Source organism: Humulus lupulus, chromosome 6 (assembly GCF_963169125.1).
Source record: "Humulus lupulus chromosome 6, drHumLupu1.1, whole genome shotgun sequence".
Classification (NCBI taxonomy): Eukaryota; Viridiplantae; Streptophyta; class Magnoliopsida; order Rosales; family Cannabaceae; genus Humulus; species Humulus lupulus.
In genome coordinates this window covers 42723355-42748999 of record NC_084798.1, presented here as the reverse complement: position 1 = coordinate 42748999, position 25645 = coordinate 42723355, and the positions used below count along the sequence as shown (strand labels likewise).

The window sequence follows — 25645 nt, the reverse complement described above, 5'->3', positions numbered from 1 at the left end:
TGGGATTATTCTTACGCAACAAGACTTCATCATTGCCCAAATATGTCTACATGGGTAACCGTTAGTCTCGTAGAATAAGCAACTTCATTTGAAATTGTTTGTTCCAAGAGTACGAGTGACCTTATATCTCGTTTGACCGTCTCGAAAATTTCCAACATTGAAGATAGTGTGATTTGCATGATCTTCATAGCTGCTGATGAAATACGCATTTTCTCTTTTGATTTCCGACTCCACTTTGTAGTACATTTCTCGGGTGTAGAATTTTGCACACTGATCATAATAAATACTTAGAGCATCTGAGGATGGGAGATTGGGGAGCGTGTGCTTCATTGTAAAGTCATTTTCTCTTTCGATGTGCCGTATTTTGGTCACCCCGATGTCAATGGCCGTAACGAACTCACGTAGGGTGTATCTCTTCAAAAGGAATTTTTTAAGGCGAAAATTCATTGACTCGCAGTGTTGTGTTGTTCTCATTCCAGCAAAAAACTGCCCATGGAGGTAGGTTTCTGCCCACATTATCTTTCTTCTGTATTGGAGTTGGCACCATTCGTTGTCTTCCATCTGATATGTCTCCATCAACTCATTCCATTTGTTCTCAAACACCTCCTTGTTGTAGTATGAGTACATCAAATTGTTGAATGCTTTCGTGAATCCAGGATCATTACCAGCCCTAGATGCATTTGTGCTTAGATTCCAAGCACATAATCGATGTGTGGATTCCGGAAGTATTTCTTTTATTGCCTCACGCATTGCATTATCCCCATCTGTGACCACGGCTGAAGGTTTTTTTTATGGTGACATTTTAAGTATGCTTTTAGCATCCATGAGTAAGTCTCCATTTTTTCATTTACGTGCAACGCAAACCCAAAAACACAAGTGGAGAAATGGTGGTTGACACCCATCAAAATGCACAATGGCTTGTTGTACGTGTTGGTCATGTACGTTGTGTCAAATGCTATCACATGCCCGAATGCCCGGTAGTCAATTCTTGCAGTCCCATCGGCCCAGAATACGTTCGCGGGTCTATTTTCTGTGTCAGCTTGGTGGTACACAAAAAAAATTGGATCTCACGCAGAAAGACAGTCCAAGAATCCTAATGCACCTTCCGCATCAAGTTTCCAGTTTTTCTTCCCTAATTGCTCCTGCGACTCTATTGTACGCATCTCTGACTTGACATGGCATTCTCTCATAACCTCCCGAATGCATAGCATTATGGGACATAATCTGAGAAGTTTTTATCCCGACTGAGTTCATCGAACGAACTTGCGCAAGAAAACCGTCGGACACCACACGATTATTCTTGAGGAATTGCAATTCAGGGACCGATACCATTTCATGATTATGTTCGTGGCTAAATTCTTTTGCCAACCATAAGTCGTTATCTTTCATATGAACCACTCTAAGAGCTGCCTGACATCCAGATCTTGTGATTGGTCTTGATCGTTTTTTGCGATTGGGCATATTCACATATTCGCTCCATCTATATCCTTCTCTTGTACAAACCCACATTCTCATTGGTACTACCCATTTCTTCTCTTCACGTCATCTGACCTTTTTCCAAACCCCATCCACTTTGCATATATTTCGTAGAACGACTCCCACTTATCAACTGAATCTAGATACTTACCAACAATTTCCATTTTTTCTAGTTCGTTAACTGTTTAAGTTATATTTAACTCCTGTATTATCGAAGCCCACTCAGGATTTGAACTTGTATCTACGTCTACCATCTGTAAAGAAATTGTAAAATTTCTTAAATTTACCATGTTATATTTTGTTCAGTTTAAATTATATATGGATTTTAGAATAAGCCCATTTATTATTGGGCATTTTGACATGCTATTGTGATTGGGCTACATCTTTAAATGAAAATGGGCCCACAGTATGTGTGTTGTACTTTTAGTAATATCCATATTTGCTAGGCCATGACTAGTTGGCAAAAAAATGATATTCAAATGTACTTTCAGGCCTAGGTATTAATATAAAAAATTATATTTTTGACAATGGTTTTGTGTAAGTAATAATGTGAAATTTTATCAAATCCTTAAACATTATCCAAAAAAGAGAACTAAAAAGTTAGACAAATAAGATTAATCTGATTTATCATAAGTTGTGATTTAGCAACTTATTTGAACACTATGATTAAAAAATTTCTTATTAAAAAAAATTATTGTCTCATTCAATATTCTTTTAATAAAATGCATATTCCTTATTTAAAAAAAATAAAAACTCAGTAATTGTGACTAGACTACATATATTACATATGTATAACTTAAAAATTTTGAGATTTCATAAAGCCGCACATATGACTACATATATTTAACTACGGATAATATCATCATTATACCACCAACATATATACACGTTTATGGAGCAATAAGATCTTTACTAACATGTACATATTATTTTTCGTTAATTAAGACTTAGATTAAAATAAATAAGGATGTATCAACATGCATGATACACAAGTAAGAATACATTTCCAGTTAAAAAATTCGTGTATTTAAAAAATTTGTGTATTTATGAGTTCGTTTAGTTCTAAGTTTACTTTTATGTAAATGTATTAATGTTAAGACTAGCCATCTTACTTAAATACTTTGTATTTATGCTTATGTATGATATTTCCAATTAATAAAAATTAGCATATGTCTTTCCAAACAAAATTCATAACTAATTCTAATTGCAAAAATATATATAACTATAAGTTCATATTATTAGACCATATAACAAAAATCAGTGCAAAATATATATATATAAAAATTAAGAATTTGGCACTTTTAAAATAATCAGAAATAATTATTCTAAAAAAAAAATAAGGAGATGGCTTTCTACTTCGGTTATTATGTAAAAACTGAAGTAGAAAGTGAAGATTCTACTTCGGTTTTTACGTAATAACCGAAGTAGAAAATGCCCAGCAAGGAAGTGTAGACAACTTTCTACTTCGGTTATTATGTAAAAACCGAAGTAGAATCCCGACTTTCTATTTCGGTTTTTACATAATAACCGAAGTAGAAAGCCTATATTTCACTTCGATTTTTATATAAATTTTACTTTTGCCCCGAACTACTGCAATTGCAAATTTAAGCGAAAACCGAATTGAATCCAGCATAAAAATCGAAGTAAAAGCCATTTTTTCTTGTAGTGACAATCCTATAAATATAGTTGTCACACATATATATGACACACTACAATTAGAATTCATTTCCAATTTAACTATAATATGACACATATAATACATACTACAACAACACATAGAATCATATGCTCAAATAAGAGTAATTTGGGAAGTCTCGTGATAATAATGGGTAAAGTTCTAAATATATTTAGTGTCTAGTTTTAGTTAACTACTCGTAAAAGTGAGTAGTTCTCAACTTTTCCTTATAAACTTTTATTATGAATTTCTTCTTTTAATATATATAGAGAATTTACTGTACGTCGGTGTTAAAAATAAAGTTTAAAAAAATTTGTTTGAATTTTAGTATCTTAGGGGTAGTGATGCACACGGGGCGGGGAATTGGCGGGGAGTGCTCCCCCTGTCCCCGTCCCCATTTATATTTCTAATCTCCGTCCCTGCCCCTTCCCCGCTTATTCTCTGTCGGGAAATCCCCTATTGGGGCGAGGAATCCCTTATTGGGGCGGGGAATCCCCACGGGGAACCAATTTATTTAAAAAATAAATTTTAAATTAAAATTTTTTAAAAAATAGTAAATTATATGTAAATTAAAATATTACACAATATTTATTATTTAAAATATTAAATACTATCCTAAAAAAAATTAAATATTAAAAAATTTACTACTATACTACAAAAACACATAAAGAAATATATAAAATACATATAAAATATTACAAAGATATATAAAAATTTAAACGGGGTCCCGTCGTAGTGGGGAGTGTTATCCTCGTCCCCGCCCCATTTCACATTCGGGGATTGAAAGTTATCCCGTCCCCGCCCCGTTCCCCATTTAGACAGGGATTCTTCGTCCGATTAGGGGCCGGTCCCCGCGGGTCCCGTTCCCATGGAGAAAATATGCATCCCTACTTAGGGGTCTCCTAATTCAACTTAAACAAAATTTTCTACTTAAATTATCTTTAAAAAAAATGATATAGATAAAAAAATTTATATTCATTAATAATAATAATAATAATAATCATTCATGCATTTCCTGGTTCTACTTTTAAAAAATCAAGTTTATATCGTGAAAAAAAAAAAGCTGAAAACATAGTTTTATGTGTCACGATATTATTGTTCTCTTAACAGTAAGAGTAAATTTTTGATAAATTTTTGATAGAAACATCTCTGAAATGTTTCAGATACACACCAAGAATAAAGAAAAAATTGATCTTTTCTTTCCCGTTCTTAACGCGAGCCTTTCATTTTCTTAATTAAATTTTATATATTAAGTAATTAAATACCAGAAAGAGATAATCTTAAATATATTCCAATGATTTCCCCTTAATCTTTAAAGAGCACAGTCATACAATGCAAACTTATATCTTGACTGTTTCAAGGCAAAGATTCGTCTTCCCTATCTGTCATTCATTGGAAGATCGTCATAAAATAAACTATATATATTTATATAAATATATATATATATATTATGGCCAACGAACCCAAACCGTAGTGCATATAAGCGGAATGACTCGCGTTCCTCTCCTTTTTTTATATAAATATTATGTATGAAGTAGGTGTTGTCCACGTGTACATTTATATGTACTATTATATAATATCGTGACAATTGATTTATAGGGTGGAGATCCATTTTTTATTTTAATATACAATTGCAACTCATGATAACCAGTTTTGGTTACCGGTTAGATTTTTTTATATTAATTGAATAAGGATATAAATGTCTTTCCATATAAAAGTAGTATGTTGAAATTGTTAGTATACATACAATGTAATAGTCAACTCCACATTATTTACAAAATTTAGCACAAAGATTTAATAAAAGTTACACAGTTGTTTCTCTAGAATTCACATTTAAATTTTAATTTTCTTTTGTTAGAACTCATGGCCTTCAATTTTTATATTAATTTTTTTGACTTGAAAGATGACTAACAACTATTTATTTAGCTTTTTATAATTTTTGAAATACATGGTTAAATTATTTTCTTAATAATGAGATTTTGATTGTAAGCTTGTTATTTGAAAATTTAAAATTCTAGTTATTTAAAATACAATGTTTAAAATCAAATAGGAATTTGGGTTATTTTTAAAAAAATAAAATTTAGTTATATTGTATGCAATATATTTATGAAACACAGAGTGCTTAAATTTGACAAATCGTTACAGGCGACCGAGGCACTCGTTAGGGTGATTACACAAGATCTGAACACGTATCGATTCACCGAGACACTAGTTCGAGTCAGAAGTAAGACGGTGGACTCATTCGAATGCACCGAGTCACGCATTAGTGTGATTAACACCCTTTCGGCGCTCTTTTGGGTGCACCGACTTCCATGCAAATCATTACGGGTGACCAAGGCACTCGCTAAGGTGATTACACAAGGTATGGACTTGTTTTGATTCACCGAGACACGCTTTTGGGTCAGGAATATCGAGCTAGACTCGTTCGGATGCACCGAGTCACCCATTAGTGTGATTATCACCTTTTCGGTGCTCTTTCGGGTGCACCGACATCCTTGCAAATCATTACGGGTGACCGAGGCACTCGTTAGGGTGATTACACAAGATTTGGACTCATTTTGATTCACCGAGACATGGGTGTGGGTTAGAAGTCTGGCGCTGGACTCGTTCGGATGCACCGAGTCACGCATTAGTGTGATTAACACCCTTTCGGCGCTCTTTCGAGTGCATCCACTTCCATGAAAATCATTACAGTAGATTGAGGTACTCGTTAGGGTGATAACACAAGATTTGGACTCGTTTCGATTTACCGAGAAATGCATTCAGGTCAGGAGTACCGAGCTAGACTCGTTCAGATGCACCGAGTCACGCATTGTGTCGTTAACACCGTCTCGACGCTCTTTCGGGTACACCCACTTCCATGCAAATTATTACGGGTGACCGAGGCACTCGTTAGGGTGATTACACAATATCTAGATTCGTTTCGATTCATCGAGATACGGGTTCGGGTGAGAAGTCTGGCGCTGGACTCGTTCGGATGCACCGAGTCACGCATTAGTGTGATCATCACCATTTTGGCGCTCTTTTGGGTGCACTGACTTTCATGAAAATCATTACGGGTGACCAAGGCACTCGTTAGGGTGATTACACAAGAGTTGGACTCGTTTCGATTCGCTAAGTCACGTGTTCGAGCCAAGAGTCCGACGTTGGACTCGCTCGCATGCTAATCTCTCATAATTTGAGAACTAATTTGGTAACCGTTTAGTAATTATGTTACGAGGTTTGATATATGGAATATTTTGATAGTTTTTAGTGTTACTTATGATACTAACATCCTTAATACCCCATTTACTCACGCCAACAACCCTACTAATGCAGTGAACCACATCATTTGTACTACAATTTGCAACCTTTGAGCTAATCTACCATAATTTGAGAACTAATTTAGTAACCATTCACTAATAAGGTTATTAGGTATGACATTTGAAACAATTTGAATATATCTGGTATCACTAAAAGTGCTAATATCCCATTTAATTACTTGAGAGCCCTACTAACATGGAAACCACATCATTTTTACTTACAAATTGCACCTTCCAAGAAAATGTCTAACAATTAGATAGTTAATTTGGTAACCATTCACTAATTAGGTTACTAGGTGTGATATTTGAAAGATTTTGACTGTGTCTAGTGTTACTTATATCTCCAATATCTCATTTACTCACTCAACATCCCTTATAATGAAGAGAAATGCATCATTTATACTCACAATTTGCAAGCTCTGAGCTAATAAATCATAACTTGAGAACTAACTTGGTAACAATCCACTAATTAGGTTAGTAGTTATGATATTTAGAGCATTTGACTATGCATAGTTCCACTAATTGTACTAACATCCCTTAATATCCCACTTTGTTACTCAGGATAGTGATCTATTAAGAGATATTGATCTTATAAATAATATCAAGTACACAATAACATTGTGTCCTGTAGGTTGCACATTACACATGATTATCATAATCATTCCCAAAATACTCCTGCGTTGAATAAGGTATGTCACTTTCACCTCCCACATTTTCATTCCCCGATTCTGTGTACCGATCGATGCTAACACTACTTGTGCTTGCCCCTCTTCCTCTTCCAGTTGTGTGGCCACGATTGGGACATGTTTGACTGTTGTGACCAAGGGCACCACATGATCCACATGCCCTTTGTTTGATACCTGATCCGTCTGTTGGAATTCCATGCCCGTTGTCCCTTCGCTGCCCTGGATTTCCCTGACCTTTTGTCCTAACTATAACTAGGCCTTGCATTATGTTAGGATTTTCTCGGTACAATCTCCTCGTGGATGCGCCCTGTGATACTCCTTGGATATCCATACCTTCCTTGAAAATGGCAGTGAGACGAGAAATTTCCTCCTTTGATGTGTTATAATATTGTGGTGACTTAGACGCGTAGAAGTTCGTCATGGTAGCATCTGAATTAAGTGCACCGAATCTTGACATTTCGCAATCCACAGACTCTTCTTGAATAGGTTGGCTTATCTCCATGTTTTCCAGATGGGATTTTCCAAGCAAGCTCCACCGTTTGAGGAGCAGTGAATTTGGGATTATTCTCACGCAACAGGACTTCATCATTGCCCAAATATGTCTACATGGGTAACCGTTAGTCTCGTAGAATAAGCAACTGCATTTAAAATTGTTTGTTCCAAGAGTACGAGTGACCTTATATCTTGTTTGACCGTCTCAAAAATTTCCAACATTGAAGATAGTGTGATTTGCATGATCTTCATAGCTGCTAATGAAATACGCATTTTCTCTTTTGATTTCCAACTCCACTTTGTAGTACATTTCTCGGGTGTAGAATTTTGCACACTGATCATAATAAATACTTAAAGCATCTGAGGATGGGAGATTGGGGAGTGTGTGCCTCATTGTAAAGTCATTTTCTCTTTCGATGTGCCATATTTTTGTCACCACGATGTCAATGCCCGTAACGAACTCATGTAGGGTGTATCTCTTCAAAAGGAATTTTTTAAGGCGGAAATTCATTAACTCGCAATGCTGTGTTGTTCTCATTCTAGTAACAAACTGCCCATGGAGGTAGGTTTCTGCCCACATTCTCTTTCTTCTGTATTGGAGTTGGCACCATTCGTTGTCTTCCATCTGATATGTCTCCATCAACTCATTCCATTTGTTCTCAAACACCTCCTCGTTTTAGCATGAGTACATCAAATTGTTGAATGCTTTCGTGAATCCAGGATCATTACCAGCCCTAGATGCATTTGTGCTTAGATGCCAAGCACATAATCGATGTGTGGATTCCGGAAGTATTTCTTTTATTGCCTCAAGCATTGCATTATCCCCATCTTTGACTACGGCTGAAGGTTTTTTTTATGGTGACATTTTAAGTATGCTTTTAGCATCCATGAGTAAGTCTCCATTTTTTCATTTACGTGCAACGCAAACCCAAAAACACAAGTGGAGAAATGGTGGTTGACACCCATCAAAATGCACAATGGCTTGTTGTACGTGTTGGTCATGTACGTTGTGTCAAATGCTATCACATGCCCGAATGCCCGGTAGTCAATTCTTGCAGTCCCATCGGCCCAGAATACGTTCGCGGGTCTATTTTCTGTGTCAGCTTGGTGGTACACAAAAAAAATTGGATCTCGCGCAGAAAGACAGTCCAAGAATCCTAATGCACCTTCCGCATCAAGTTTCCAGTTTTTCTTCCCTAATTGCTCCTGCGACTCTATTGTACGCATCTCTGACTTGACATGGCATTCTCTCATAACCTCCCGAATGCATAGCATTATGGGACATAATCTGAGAAGTTTTTATCCCGACTGAGTTCATCGAACGAACTTGCGCAAGAAAACCGTCGGACACCACACAATTATTCTTGAGGAATTGCAATTCAGGGACCGATACCATTTCATGATTATGTTCGTGGCTAAATTCTTTTGCCAACCATAAGTCGTTATCTTTCATATGAACCACTCTAAGAGCTGCCTGACATCCAGATCTTGTGATTGGTCTTGATCGTTTTTTGTGATTGGGCATATTCACATATTCGCTCCATCTATATCCTTCTCTTGTACAAACCCACATTCTCATTGGTACTACCCCATTTCTTCTCTTCACGTCATCTGACCTTTTTCCAAACCCCATCCACTTTGCATATATTTCGTAGAACAACTCCCACTTATCTACTGAATCTAGATACTTACCAACAATATCCATTTTTTCTAGTTCGTTAACTTTTTTAGTTATATTTAACTCCTGTATTATCGAAGCCCACTCAGGATTTGAACTTGTATCAACGTCTACCATCTGTAAAGAAATTGTAAAATTTCTTAAATTTACCATGTTATATTTTGTTCAGTTTAAATTATATATGGATTTTAGAATAAGCCCATTTATTATTGGGCATTTTGACATGCTATTGTGATTGGGCTACATCTTTAAATGAAAATGGGCCCACAGTATGTGTGTTGTACTTTTAGTAATATCCATATTTGCTAGGCCATGACTAGTTGGCAAAAAAATGATATTCAAATGTACTTTCCGGCCTTGGTATTAATATAAAAAATTATATTTTTGACAATGGTTTTGTGTAAGTAATAATGTGGAATTTTATCAAATCCATAAACATTATCCAAAAAAGAGAACTAAAAAGTTAGACAAATAAGATTAATCTGATTTATCATAAGTTGTGATTTAGCAACTTATTTGAACACTATGATTAAAAAATTTCTTATTAAAAAAAATTATTGTCTCATTCAAGATTTTTTTAATAAAATGCATATTCCTTATTTAAAAAAAATAAAAAATAAGTAATTGTGACTAGACTACATATATTACATATGTATAACTTAAAAATTTTGCGATTTCATAAAGCCGCACGTATGACTACATATATTTAACTACGGATAATATTATCATTATACCACCAACATATATACACGTTTATGGAGCAATAAGATCTTTACTAACATGTACATATTATTTTTCGTTAATTAAGACTTAGATTAAAATAAATAAGGATGTATCCACATGCATGATACACAAGTAAGAATACATTTCCAGTTAAAAAATTCGTGTATTTATGAGTTCGTTTAGTTCTAAGTTTACTTTTATGTCAATGTATTAATGTTAAGACTAGCCATCTTACTTAAATACTTTGTAGTTTTGCTTATGTATGATATTTCTAATTAATAAAAGTTAGCATATGTCTTTTCAAACAAAATTCATAACTAATTCTAATTGCAAAAATATATATAACTATATAAGTTCATATAATTAGACCATATAACAAAAATTAGTGCAAAATATATATATATATATAAATTAAGAATTGGGCACTTTTAAAATAATCATAAATAATTATTCTAAAAAAAAATAGGGAGATGGCTTTCTACTTCGGTTATTATGTAAAAACTGAAGTAGAAAGTGAAGATTCTACTTCGGCTTTTACGTAATAACCGAAGTAGAAAGTGCCCAGCAAGGAAGTGTAGACAACTTTCTACTTCGGTTATTACGTAAAAACCGAAGTAGAATCCCGATTTTCTACTTCGGTTTTTACATAATAACCGAAGTAGAATGCCTATATTTCACTTCGATTTTTATATACTTTTTACTTTTCCCCGAACTACTGTAATTTCAAATTTAAGCGAAAACCGAATTAAATCCCGCATAAAAACCGAAGTAAAAGCCCTTTTTTTTTGTAGTGACACTCATATAATTATAATTGTCACACATATATTTGACATACTACAATTAGAATGCATTTCCAATTTAACTATAATATGACACATATAATACATACTACAACAACACATAGAATCATATGCTCAAATAAGAGTAATTTGAGAAGTCTCGTGATAATAATAGGTAAAGTTCTAAATATATTTAGAGTCTAGTATTAGTTAACTACTCGTAAAAGTGAATAGTTCTCAACTTTTCCTTATAAACTTTTATTATGAATTTCTTCTTTTAATATATAAAGAGAATTTAGTGTACGTCGGTGTTAAAAATAAAGTTTAAAAAAATTTGTTTGAATTTTAGTATCTTAGGGGTAGTGATGCACACGGGGCGGGGAATTGGCGGGGAGTGCTCCCCTGTCCCCGTCCCCATTTATATTTCTAATCTCCGTCCCTGCCCCTTCCCTGCTTATTCTCTTTCGGGAAATCCCCTACTGGGGCGGGGAATCCCCACGGGGAACCAATTTATTTAAAAATTAATTTTTAAATTAATTTTTTTTAAAAAATAGTAAATTATATGTAAATTAAAATATTACACAATATTTATTATTTAAAATATTAAATATTATCCTAAAAAAATTGAAATATTAAAAAATTTACTACTATACTACAAAAACACGTAAAGAAATATATAAAATACATATAAAATATTACAAAAATATATAAAAATTTAAACGAGGTCCCGTCTGAGCCGGGAGTGTTATCCCATTCCCCGCCCCATTTCATATTCGGGGATTGGAAGTTATCCCGTCCCCGCCCCGTTCCCCATTTAAACGGGGATTCTTCGTCCGATTAGGGGCCGGTCCCCGCGGGGCCCGTCCCCATTTAGAAAATATGCATCCCTACTTAGGGGTCTCCTAATTCTACTTAAACAAAATTTTCTACTTAAATTATCTTTTAAAAAAATGATATAGACGTAAAAATTTATATTCAATAATAATAATAATCATTCATGCATTTCCTGGTTCAACTTTTAAAAAATCAAGTTTATCTCGTGAAAAAAAAAAAAAAAAAGCTGAAAATATAGTTTTATGTGTCACGATATTATTGTTCTCTTAACAGTAAGAGTAAATTTTTGATAAACTTTTGATAGAAACATCTCTGAAATGTTTCAGATACACACCAAGAATAAAGAAAAAATTGATCTTTTCTTTCCCGTTCTTAACGCGAGCCTTTCATTTTCTTAATTAAATTTTATATATTAAGTAATTAAATACCAGAAAGAGAAAATCTTAAATATATTCTAATGATTTCCCCTTAATCTTTAAAGAGCGCAGTCATACAATGCAAACTTATATCTTGACTGTTTCAAGGAAAAGAGTCGTCTTCCCTATCTGTCATTCATTGGAAGATCATCATAAAATAAACTATATATATTTATATATATATATATATATATTATGGCCAACGAACCCAAACCGTAGTGCATATAAGCGGAATGGCTCACGCTCCTCTCCTTTTTTATATAAATATTATGTATGTAGTAGGTGTTGTCACATGTACATTTCTATGTACTATTATATATACTATCGTGACAATGGATTTATAGGGTGGAGATCCATTTTTTATTTTAATATACAATTGCAACTCATGATAACCGGTTTTAGTTACGAGTTAGATTTTTTTATATTAATTGAATAAGAATATAAATGTCTTTCCATATAAAAGTATTATGTTGAAATTGTTAGTATACATACAATGTAATAACCAACTGCACATTATTTACAAAATTAAGAACAAAGATTTAATAAAAGTTACACAGTTGTTGCTCTAGGATTCATATTTATATTTTAATTTTTTTTTGTTAGAACGCATGGCCTTCAACTTTTATATTAATTATTTTCACTTAAAAGATGACTAACAACTATTTATTTAGATTTTTATAATTTTTGAAATACATGGTTAAATTATTTTCTTAATAATGAGATTTTGATTGTAAGCTTGCTATTTGAAAATTTAAAATTCTAGTTATTTAAAATACAATGTTTAAAATCATATAGGAATTTGGGTTATTTTTAAAATAATAAAATTTAGTTTATATTGTATGCAATATATATATGAAACACAGAGTGCTTAAATTTGACAAATCGTTACAAGCGACCGAGGCACTCATTAGGGTGATTACATAAGATCTGGACTCGTTTCAATTCACCGAGACACTAGTTCGGGTCAGAAGTAAGACGGTGACTCATTCGGATGCACCGAGTCACGCATTAGTGTGATTAACACCCTTTCGGCGCTCTTTCGGGTGCACCGACTTCCGTGCAAATCATTACGGGTGACCAAGGCACTCGCTAAGGTGATTACACAAGATATGGACTCGTTTTGATTCACCGAGACACGCTTTCGGGTCAGGAATACCGAGTTAGACTCGTTCGGATGCACCGAGTCACGCATTAGTGTGATTAACACCCTTTCGGCGCTCTTTCGGGTGCACCGACTTCCATGCAAATCATTACGGGTGACCAAGGCACTCGCTAAGGTGATTACACAAGATATGGACTCGTTTTGATTCACCGAGACACGCTTTCGGGTCAGGAATACCGAGTTAGACTCGTTCGGATGCACCGAGTCACGCATTAGTGTGATTAACACCATTTCGGCGCTCTTTCGGGTGCACCGACTTCCATGCAAATCATTACGGGTGACCAAGGCACTCGCTAAGATGATTACACAAGATATGGACTCGTTTTGATTCACCGAGACACGCTTTCGGGTCAGGAATACCGAGTTAGACTCGTTCGGATGCACCGAGTCACGCATTAGTGTGATTATCACCTTTTCGGTGCTCTTTCGGGTGCACCGACTTCCATGCAAATCATTACGGGTGACTGAGGCACTCGTTAGGGTGATTACACAAGATTTGGACTCATTTTGATTCACCGAGACATGGGTGTGGGTCAGAAGTCTGGCGCTGGACTCGTTCGGATGCACCGAGTCACGCATTAGAGTGATTAACACCCTTTCGGCGCTCTTTCAAGTGCATCGACTTCCATGCAAATCATTACAGTAGATCGAGGTACTCGTTTGGGTGATTACACAAGATTTGGACTCGTTTCGATTGACCGAGACATGCATTCGGGTCAGGAGTACCGATCTAGACTCGTTCAGATGCACCGTGTCACGCATTAGTGTGGTTAACATTGTCTCGACGCTCTTTCGGGTACACCCACTTCCATGCAAATTATTACGGGTGACCGAGGCACTCGTTATGGTGATTACACAATATCTAGATTCGTTTCGATTCATCGAGACACGGGTTTGGGTGAGAAGTCTGGCGCTGGACTCGTTCAGATGCACCGAGTCACGCATTAGTGTGATCATCACCCTTTCGGCGCTCTTTTGGGTGCACTGACTTCCATGAAAATCATTACGGGTGACTAAGGCACTCGTTAGGGTGATTACACAAGAGTTAAACTCGTTTCGATTCACTGAGTCGCGTGTTCGAGCCAAGAGTCCGACGCTGGACTCGCTCGGATGCTAATCTCTCATAAATTGAGAACTAATTTGGTAACCGTTTAGTAATTATGTTACTAGGTTTTATATATGGAATATTTGGATAGTGTTTAGTGTTACTTATGGTACTAACATCCTTAATACCCCATTTACTCGCCCAACAACCCTACTAATGCAGTGAACCACATCATTTGTACTACAATTTGCAACCTTTGAGCTAATCTACCATAATTTGAGAACTAATTTAGTAACCATTCACTAATAAGGTTACTAGGTATGACATTTGAAACAATTTGAATATGTCTGGTATCACTAAAAGTTCTAATATCCCATTTAATTACTCGAGAGCCCTACTAACATGGAAACCACATCATTTTTACTTACAAATTGCAACTTCCAAGCAAATGTCTCACAATTAGATAGTTAATTTGGTAACCATTCACTAATTAGGTTACTAGGTGTTATATTTGAAAGATTTTGACTGTGTCTAGTGTTACTTATATCTCCAATATCTCATTTACTCACTCAACATCCCTTATAATGAAGAGAAATACATCATTTATACTCACAATTTGCAAGCTCTGAGCTAATAATTCATAACTTGAGAACTAACTTGGTAACATTCCACTAATTAGGTTACTAGTTATGATATTTAGAGCATTTGACTATGCATAGTTCCACTAATTGTACTAACATCCCTTAATATCCCACTTTGTTACTCAGGATAGTGATCTATTAAGAGATATTGATCTTATAAATAATATCAAGTACACAATAACATTGTGTCCTGTAGGTTGCACATTACACATGATTATCATAATCTTTCCCAAAAGACTCTTGCATTGAATAAGGCATGTCACTTTCACCTCCCACGTTTTCATTCCCCGATTCTGTGTACAGATCGATGCTAACACTACTTGTGCTTGCCCCTCTTCCTCTTCCAGTTTTGAGGCCACGATTGGGAAATGTTTGACTGTTGTGACCAAGGGCACCACATGATCCACATGCCCTTTGTCTGAAACCTGATCCGTCTGTTGGAATTCCATGCCCGTTGTCTCTTCGCTGCCCTGGATTTCCCTGACCTTTTGTCCTGACTATAACTAGGACTTGCATTATGTTAGGATTTTCTCGGTACGATCTCCTCGTGGATGCGCCCTGTGATACTCCTTGGATGTCCATACCTTCCTTGAAAATGGCAGTGAGACGAGCAATTTCCTCCTTTGATGTGTTATAATATTGTGGTGACTTAGACGCGTAGAATTTCATCATGGTAGCATCTAAATTAAGTGCACCGAATCTTGACATTTCGCAATGCACAGACTCTTCTTGAATAGGTTGGCTTATCTCCATGTTTTCCAGATGGGATTTTCCATGCAAGCTCCACCGTTTGAGGAGCAGTGAATTTGGGATTATTCTTATGCAACAAGACTTCATCATTGCCCAAATATGTCTACATGGGTAACCGTTAGTCTCGTAGAATAAGCAACTTCATTTGAAATTGTTTGTTCCAAGAGTAGGAGTGACCTTATATCTCGTTTGACCGTCTCAAAAATTTCCAACATTGAAGATAGTGTGATTTGCATGATCTTCATAGCTGCTGATGAAATATGCATTTTCTCTTTTGATTTCCGACTCCACTTTGTAGTACATTTCTCAGGTGTAGAATTTTGCACACTGATCATAATAAATACTTAGAGCATCTGAGGATGGGAGATTGGGGAGCATGTGCTTCATTGTAAAGTCATTTTCTCTTTCGATGTGCCATATTTTTGTCACCACGATGTCAATGCCCGTAACGAACTCACGTAGGGTGTATCTCTTCAAAAGGAATTTTTTAAGGCGGAAATTCATTAACTCGCAGTGCTGTGTTGTTCTCATTCCAGCAACAAACTGCACATGGAGGTAGGTTTCTGCCCACATTCTCTTTCTTCTGTATTGGAGTTGGCACCATTCGTTGTCTTCCATCTGATATGTCTCCATCAACTCATTCCATTTGTTCTCAAACACCTCCTCATTGTAGAATGAGTACATCAAATTGTTGAATGCTTTCGTGAATCCAGGATCATTACCAGCCCTAGATGCATTTGTGCTTAGATGCCAAGCACATATTCAATGTGTGGATTCCGGAAGTATTTCTTTTATTGCCTCACGCATTGCATTATCCCCATCTGTGACCACGGCTGAAGGTTTTTTTTTATGGTGACATTTTAAGTATGCTTTTAGCATCCATGAGTAAATCTCCATTTTTTCATTTACGTGCAACGCAAACCCGAAAATACAAGTGGAGAAATGGTGGTTGACACCCATCAAAATGCACAATGGCTTGTTGTACGTGTTGGTCATGTACGTTGTGTCAAATGCTATCACATGCCCGAATGCCCGGTAGTCAATTCTTGCTGTCCCATCGGCCCAGAATACGTTGGCGTGTCTGTTTTCTGTGTCAGCTTGGTGGTACACAAAAAAAATTGGATCTCGCGCAAAAAGACAGTCCAAGAATCCTAATGCACCTTCTGCATCAGTTTCCAGTTTTTCTTCCCTAATTGCTCCTGCGACTCTATTGTACGCATCTCTGACTTGACATGGCATTCTCTCATAACCTCCCGACTGCATAGCAATATGGGACATAATCTGAGAAGTTTTTATCCCGACTGAGTTCATCGAACGAACTTGCGCAAGAAAACCGTCGGACACCACACGATTATTCTTGAGGAATTGCAATTCAGGGACCGATACCATTTCATGATTATGTTCGTGGCTAAATTCTTTTGCCAACCATAAGTCATTATCTTTCATATGAACCACTCTAAGAGCTGCCTAACATCCAGATCTTGTGATTGGTCTTGATCGTTTTTTGCGATTGGGCATATGCACATATTCGCTCCATCTATAAGCTTCTCTTGTACAAACCCACCTTCTCATTGATACTACCCCATTTCTTCTCTTCACGTCATCTGATCTTTTTCCAAACCCCATCCATTTTGTATATATTTCGTAGAACGACTCCCACTTATCTACTGAATCTAGATACTTACCAACAATTTCCATTTTTTCTAGTTCGTTAACTGTTTTAGTTATATTTAACTCCTGTATTATCGAAGCCCACTCAGGATTTGAACTTGTATCAACGTCTACCATCTGTAAAGAAATTGTAAAATTTCTTAAATTTACCATGTTATATTTTGTTCAGTTTAAATTATATATGGATTTTGGAATAAGCCCATTTATTATTGGGCATTTTGACATGCTATTGTGATTGGGCTACATCTTTAAATGAAAATGGGCCCACAGTATGTGTGTTGTACTTTTAGTAATATCCATATTTGCTAGGCCATGACTAGTTGGCAAAAAAATGATATTCAAATGTACTTTCAGGCCTATATTTTTTGACAATGGTTTTGTGTAAGTAATAATGTGGAATTTTATCAAATCCTTAAACATTATCCAAAAAAAGAGAACTAAAAAATTAGACAAATAAGATTAATCTGATTTATCATAAGTTGTGATTTAGCAACTTATTTGAACACTATGATTAAAAAATTTCTTTTTAAAAAAAATTATTGCCTCATTCAAGATTCTTATAATAAAATGCATATTCCTTATTTAAAAAAAATAAAAAATCAGTAATTGTGACTAGACTACATATATTACATATGTATAACTTAAAAATATTGTGATTTCATAAAGCCGCACGTATGACTACATAGATTTAACTACGAGTAATATCATCATTATACCACCAACATATATACACGTTTATGGAGCACTAAGATCTTTACTAACATGTACATATTATTTTTCGATAATTAAGACTTAGATTAAAATAAATAAGGATGTATCCACTTGCATGATTCACAAGTAAGAATACATTTCCAGTTAAAAAATTCGTGTATTTAAAAAATAAATGCATGATTTGTGACAGTGCCCAACTGACGCAAATGCCAGGAGTTTGTGTCAGTGGGCCACTGCCACAAATGTTAAAAACGGGTATTTTTTGCGTCAGTTGGGAACTGTCACATATTGTATTAACCAGGGAAATTGTAAATGTTTATGCCAATTTCCCTGACCTATTTTGATTAAAAAAACACCAGCAGAAACAGAAAAAAGAGCAGCAGAAATAGAAAAAACAACAATATAAACAGATAAACAACTGTATAAATTTTTTAAACATTTATCTAAAGTTAACTTTTATGATCAAATCTACAAAAGTAATTCATATTTCAATATTAATCTATGTATATAGGTAGTCTTGTGTTCTAAATTTCTAAGTATTAAACCTCATTTAACTAAAATTTCCTCACCAACTTGCTCATTTGCTAAGCAAGACACGCCAAAACTGATTCAGCCCACTCAACCCGTACCTCGTTGATTTCGTTAGCCGAATATGGTACCGTATTCGTAAACTAATTAGAAAATATTAAAAATAATAAGTTAGAAATCATCCAAATAAAATCATGAACGATAGTTTAAATTAAAATTAAAAGGTAAAACAATAGCCCATTTTTCAAGTAGGCCTTTGGTCTAGGCTGTGAAATCAACTCTCTAGCAAACTTCATAATGTAAAAGCCACACTCGATTGGCCCAGTTTGGTTTCGACACTATTTCTGTGCAACAGGTACTAAAAAGTTTCCCCTCTGCAACTATATTTTGTGTCGAACCAAGACACAACTTACAATTAATATGTTACATTCCAATTAATCTGTTAGACTTTTCGATAAACTAGTTTATTTTTATTAGGTCAAATATATGCAATAATGAATTAATAAGAAACTATTACCACATCAGGAAAATTTGACTGCGGTGGTGGGGGAGCACATGGTGCCTGTGTCAGTGGTGGATGAGCATATGGTGGCTGTGAGGGTGGTTGGTGAGCATATGATGTCCAGGTCGGTGGTGGTGGAGCATATTGTGCCTGCGTCATCGGTGGTGGAGGGGCATATGGTGCGTGTGGCGTGTTTGAGGCTCCACCTACACTCGAACTAGATGCATTTGATGATCCAAACACACCGCTTTGTTGAGATGCAATATACGCCGTCAACTGGTTTAACTTTTCCTCCTGTTGACGTAACCTTTCTTCAGATTGACGCCATTTCTCTTCAAGGTTTTTATAACGAGCATCTTCCACATCTTTTTGTTTGTGACTTTTTCTTCTTGGCGGTGGGACATGAAAAAATTGATGGGGAGCAACATGTGCACCGACCCCTTAACACGCCCCCATGCTCTGGAGTGCCTAATGCCATTGTTAGTATATCGTTTGAACCTTCCTCCACCAACTCACCTTCTGCTACTTTTTACCTGTATTCCGCCTATATACATAGTAAATAAATCAATTAGAATTTAACACACACATTAATCATTAAAATTATTTCAAAAAATCGAAGAACACTTACAATATTCTTCACCACCTCTCGAGCTTCTTCACCAATAACTTCTTTTTTCTTATTCATCTATGCCCGTGTCCACATCTCAGCTCTGTCATATTCGGTCAACTCATGACCTAATTCATCTTCCATTTGTTGCTCTACCAGTGCATAACCGCCACGCCCTGAGTGATGTGGATACTTGTTCTGAGACCGAGCATCTTGTTTTTGTTTTCTTATCTCTTCCCAATCTGGAGTTAGTCTTTTTGCAACAAATTTTTTCCAATCTTCAGGGTCGTAATATTTGATGTACTCTAGTGGCGGGTTGGCAAGAAGCTCAGGAGCTACATTCTTATATAGGTAAATAAGATCTTTTGTTAGTCTTGTTTTCCAATTTCTCCATGTTTTTCCTGCCTCTTTTAGTACGTCTGTTTTAGCAGAATTTGGAAGTTTGAACGTAGTCTGCACAATTACAGCCTTATATCACCGCAGCACACAGTCCCAGATCCTATCTCCACTATTTTATAATCCGTACATGCTACTACATTCAATATATTAATTATACATTAAGGTTTAAAATATTACCTCTAATATAAAATCCACCAAAACTTGATCTCATCAACAAAGTTGTCAACAAAATACCTACTCAAATATAACAATAAACAAAAAAATAATAAAAAAGCTAACAAAATATAAAGAAAAATATATTAAAGCTATATTGTAACTAAATAAATAATAAAGTGCTTAAAGAAAACAAATAATTTGTTATATGTACTCATTTGTTTACTTAAACCCGAAATAATTTTTTTTTTTTAAAAGTTAACAACTCACATAAATAAAAATCGACTATAAATATCCTAACTAAATCAATAATAAAATATAACTTAAAAAAACAAACAATTTTAATATATACCTATTTAACCAATTAAACCCAAAATTTAAAAATAAATTTAAAAAGTTAACAAAATATAAACAAAAATTTAGTAATAATAATCAAACTAAACAATTAATAAAACGAAACTTATACAAAATATATACATTAATATATATATACTCATTTACATAAGTAAATTCAAAATTTAATTAAATTTTAAAAAAAAGTTAATAAAAAATAAAAAAAATTATAATAAAAAAATTCTAAAAAAATAAAATATTAAAATGCAAAGTTTAAACCTAAAACATTTTCATAATCATTAATATAAAACTATCTAAAAATTAAAAATCTGAAATATAGTCAATTTATAAAAAAAAATCACAAAAATTAAATTTAAATCATAAAAATTAATAAAATCACACTTACTTGTAGTAATTGAGCAATGTGGGTTCTTGAAGTAGAAAATCCTAAAAAACCAATAAATATTATGGGTTTTCAAACTATAATCTTCAAAAAACAAAATCTATACAAAAAAATTAAAAAAAAAACTATATATAAATTTCATAAACATATATAAATCATTATTTTGATATTAAAATTGAAAAAAAAAAAAAAAAGGATAAAAGCGTACCTAAATGAGTAGAAGTTTGGTTGGGCGCCGCTGGTTTGTGAAGGAAACGATTCTGAATTTTTTTGAGTGAAATGGGGTCTCGGCTGGGGACGATGAGGGTTTATTGAAAAGGAGGCCCAGTTATGTCAGTGGCCCACTGACACTATTAACGACCCGTTTGCGTCAGTGCCCCACTGACGCAAACGGTCCAATTAAACAGCATCAGTGTATGTTATGACGCAATTGGACCCTCATTTGTGGCAGTGTCCAACTGCCACAAATGCTAATTCTTGGTCAACAGCGTCAGTCAAACGCATTGACTGACGCGTTTGACTGACACAATTGCCCTTTTTTGTAGTAGTGTATAAACATATGTCCTATACTACAATGGCCATTATACTACTTGGGGCTTGTTAACTAAACAAGTCATATGCCCAATACATTGATGGGGCTTGCTAGCCAAGCAAGTCATATGCCCATAATTTACTGGGGCTTGTTAGCTATACAAGTCATATGCTCAAGGTCTATAAACATACTATACATAATGTAAACATAACATATCATATAAACATATATAATTATATCCTATTTTTCTTACCAAAATCGGGATATGAGAACAAGGACGAGATTTGGAACACTCCTAAAACTAACAATAAGAATGTGAGTATTTCTAAAGAAAGAGATGATAATGAAATGAACTAAACCACCAAGAAGAAACTTACCGTAAGAAACCTTAAGTTCAAAGAATTTGAATACCTAACCAAGAATTTAACGACGAGTTAGAATCTGAATGATGTTGGAAATGTGCCCTGAAAGCATATGTAGTAGACATTGTTTTTATGAAATAAATAAATGAATTGAATTTGTTATGCATATATTTTATGGACTATATTATTCTATGATAATATTATGTAAATATCAGAAAAATTCCTAAGTTCATATATGTGATCTCAAACACGTATTGGTATGGGAGGATTGTGTTTGAGATAAATGAACTTGAATAGTTCGCAGTAAAATAAAGTTATGGAATCTTTAGATTAATTACTGCAAGTACGGTCCACTAGTATTATGAATACATATGATCTAGATCTGGATCACTAGTGTGGTAGGACACTTTAGTGGAGGTGCTTTATATATTAGAGAATATATAGAACTGGACCAGATATGTTTATTAATACTTAGTTAAATACCATTTCAAAGTATTAATTAAATATATCAACTGATGATCATATACAAATAGATCTTAATCCTGAAGTTACTATGAACTCCTGTTTATGTTATATGAGTTCTTTGATTCACTTGTTAGGGTCTGTCAGAATGATCAGGCTATAAACTTTTGTTTTGGGAACTCATTAATGTAGATGGCTGGGGACATAGTATACAAATATGGAATCTATGCCTTCTCGCAAGAGATTGAATGATGGTTCTCTTAAGGGTTGACTTTTGGGACTGAAAGGTTATTGAGCTCAAATTCATAATTTATTATGAATTAACCTTCACTGGTAGAGTCAATGGTACTTAAGGAAACAAGAGATAATTAAAAGGGTAAAACGGTAATTTTATTCACGATTAATTATGAATCATTATTAGAGGGTCAAGTTGTATGCAATGATTATATCAATGGACGCTTTATGATTATAAAGTACTCAGTAAATGAAATGTCTATAATTACAAGAGTGCAGTCTCATATTTATAGTGGAATAATCATGAGATTAATAAATTAAGATTATTTAATTAAAGAAGTTTAATTAATAATCTCAAATTTATTGGAGCTTGGAATTATAGGTCCATAGGTCCCCATAGCGGCTCTATCAACACTGTTCAAGGTAAGAGTTGATATGAAGGGAAAATAGTTTAAAGACATATTTAAGAAGAAATTTGTTCTTCAGGCCAAATATGCAATTATATGATAATAGTGATTAATTAATTAATTACAAATTAGTTGTAGTTAATAAAATTAATTAATATTTAATTATTGTATAATTTTCGAAATTATATTAAATTAATTTTGAAATTTAATTAAATAATTAATTAATTATAATTTTTGAAATTATAATAAATTAAATATTTATTTTAAAAATTTTGGATTTAATTAATTAAATATCTTTATTTGAGTGGGAGATAATAATCTGATAAGTTCAAATTGGATTTGAATTTAAAAGATTAATATTTATTCAAATAATTAATTATATTTGATAATTAATTAAAAAGATAATTAATTTGAATTCAAATTTGAATTAGTTATCAGGTTGTTAGTTCTTATCTGATAAAGTAATTTGAATAAATAATTAAATAAAATTTGAAAAACCAATATCCCTAGATATTAGGAAGCTACACGTTCACACATAGTCCATGGACTGTGTGTGGCATGTAGGACCATCATTTTCAAGGATGGGATTTTCAATTTTATTTATTTAATTAATTAATTAATGGACAATTCAAAAAATTGGTTTTTGGATTTTTTCATTAATAGAATAATTAATTAATTAAAAAGTAAATTGTAAAATAGTTACAGATTTATTTTTTAAAATTTGAATATTTTCTTTTAAGTATGACTAATCAGAAAATTATTTAGATAAGTCTGTGAGACAACTCTGAACATTCGCTCTGTGAAAAATAGAACGATAGTTTTTTCTCCTTGAAAATAAAGAACCAATTCTCAGGCCTATTCTCTTGATCTCATGTGTTGAGTACATCAAGTAGAATCACAAATAAACTATCCTTCATTCTCTAAGTGCCCACACATTTCTTGAGGTGTAGAGAACGCTTTGGAAGATCTTGGTGTGAGTACGTGGGAGCGGCTTGGATAGGAAGATCGTTCTAAATATGAAAAGATAGCAAGGATACTTGATAGGCTTCAAGAGGTATGAAATCTATCATTATCTTGTTTATGATTAATGTATGTATATTAATGGATTCGCATATTTAAAGGTAGTTTAAATATGTTACAAAAAAATTTTGTTGTACACTGGGCCAACCACATCACCTTTCCGCTGCGTATTAGGAAACTCGTTCCTAACAAATGATACTAAAGAGAACTAAAGAAACATACAGAAATGAACTCAAGATTCGAAATACCTTTGGATGTATTAGAACCGAACTACACCTCGATATTGCAAAACACACTATTTATCTTACTTCCCATGTGTTTAAAAAGCTTAAAATGATAAAGCTTATACCCTAACCCAAGTGTTTATCACTCTATAGTAACCCTAGTAGCTTGAAGGCTCTAAACACAGCTTGAAGAATGAGAGAAATGGCTAGGTACTCGGTCCTATTTATAGAGTTCAAGGAGTGAACTACTTCCTTTAGCTTGAATAAAAATAATGAATATTAATTGAAAAATATTTGAATATTCGTTCAACAGAGGCTGAAGACTCGGTCAAAACGTTCAGAGGCTAGTCAAGAGGTTAAGGAATGAATTGAGCTCAGTTTCAAAATCGTTTGAAAACATAACCCTAGGGCTGATATATCGCCTATTATAGGCGATATATCGCCTGGGCTTATGCCCTGAGTGCTCGTTAATTTGTTTGTGCGAAGTTCACGTGTTTGTCGTATTCCCTGTGTGGCGATACATCGGCTCCTAGGCTGCGATATATCGGCATACGTGAATATATTAAACACGTAATTGCACATTTTCAACATAATTGAATTGATTAATAAGGTTTGACTGAGTAATACGAGATTCCAGCAAGTTCTGGAAGGGTCTAGAGCTTCTAGAAACTTCTATTTTTGAATTATCAACTTAAAAATGCTTAATTCCTCACATAAAAAAAGATTGTGACAAATGTCATGCTCTTAATGGTCTTAGAAGGTTCAATAGTTTTCTTGAACTTTCTTTTATTTAAACTATAGTTAAATCCTTAAATAAACCTGCACACGACAAGTGTCATGCTCTTATTAATCCTATCTAAACCTTATAGTATAATAAATGACATATTTATAATCAGCTATGTAAATCAAACCTGATGCTATAATTAATATTCTTAAACTACATGTTAAACTTATAAATGTTAGAAAAAGCTTATACATGATCTTTATTTATTTTCATGTATATCTAATATTAAACAAATTAATACGAGATAGCCTAAAACATGTTTCTAAAATTGAATTCAAAGAGAAACAAAAATAGAATACTTACAGTATACGCAGCGGAATTAAGAGTCCTTCCTTCAGTTTCTCTAACTCTTGTATCCTCTCTGTCGCAGAGTATTATCAAGAAACTGAACCGATCTTCTATTTTCTTCACGATCTTCCAATGTATCCTTAGAACCACCTAGACTAGTGTGGGCAATTCTCAACACATGAGATAGATATAGAGAGAAGAAGAGAAAATACAAAGAGGCTTAGAAAAGGACTTGTGTTTAGAGAGAATATAAAACTATCAGAAAATCTGACTTATCAAAAACCCTTATTTTGACTTCTCTATAAGCACTCCTTTTATAGACTCAATTAGGCCATTTAGTTTAATTAAAAAATCAATAAAATAACA

The 25645-nt window shown here is 34.0% G+C and overlaps 2 protein-coding genes across 2 annotated transcripts; both read right to left on the bottom strand.

Moving 5' to 3' along the window:
• Positions 1 to 7836: 7836 nt before the first annotated feature.
• On the bottom strand, positions 7837 to 9336 carry LOC133785019 (protein FAR1-RELATED SEQUENCE 9-like). Its single transcript, XM_062224278.1, has 3 exons — positions 8959 to 9336; positions 8547 to 8888; positions 7837 to 8298 (listed from the first exon to the last, which is right to left on the bottom strand). The coding sequence occupies exons 1-3, from the start codon at positions 9334 to 9336 to the stop codon at positions 7837 to 7839; spliced, it is 1182 nt and encodes a 393-aa protein (XP_062080262.1).
• Positions 9337 to 15965: 6629 nt separating this feature from the next.
• LOC133785018 (protein FAR1-RELATED SEQUENCE 4-like) lies at positions 15966 to 17048 on the bottom strand. Its single transcript, XM_062224277.1, has 2 exons — positions 16582 to 17048; positions 15966 to 16386 (listed from the first exon to the last, which is right to left on the bottom strand). Exons 1-2 carry the CDS (start codon positions 17046 to 17048, stop codon positions 15966 to 15968), a joined length of 888 nt encoding a protein of 295 aa, XP_062080261.1.
• Positions 17049 to 25645: the final 8597 nt, after the last annotated feature.

Bases quoted from the DNA above. Each gene is read 5' to 3' on its own strand.
- LOC133785018 (XM_062224277.1), bottom strand. From the start codon at position 17,048: ATGGTATCGGTCCCTGAATTGCAATTCCTCAAGAATAATCGTGTGGTG. The intron at 16,387-16,581 runs GTTTGCGTTGCA...AAATGCATCTAG, and splicing joins TTCTCCACTTGTATTTTCGG to GGCTGGTAATGATCCTGGAT.
- LOC133785019 (XM_062224278.1), bottom strand. From the start codon at position 9,336: ATGGATATTGTTGGTAAGTATCTAGATTCAGTAGATAAGTGGGAGTTG. The intron at 8,889-8,958 runs GTTCGTTCGATG...TGCATTCGGGAG, and splicing joins CCGACGGTTTTCTTGCGCAA to GTTATGAGAGAATGCCATGT. The intron at 8,299-8,546 runs GTAAATGAAAAA...TAAAACGAGGAG, and splicing joins TTTTTGGGTTTGCGTTGCAC to GTGTTTGAGAACAAATGGAA.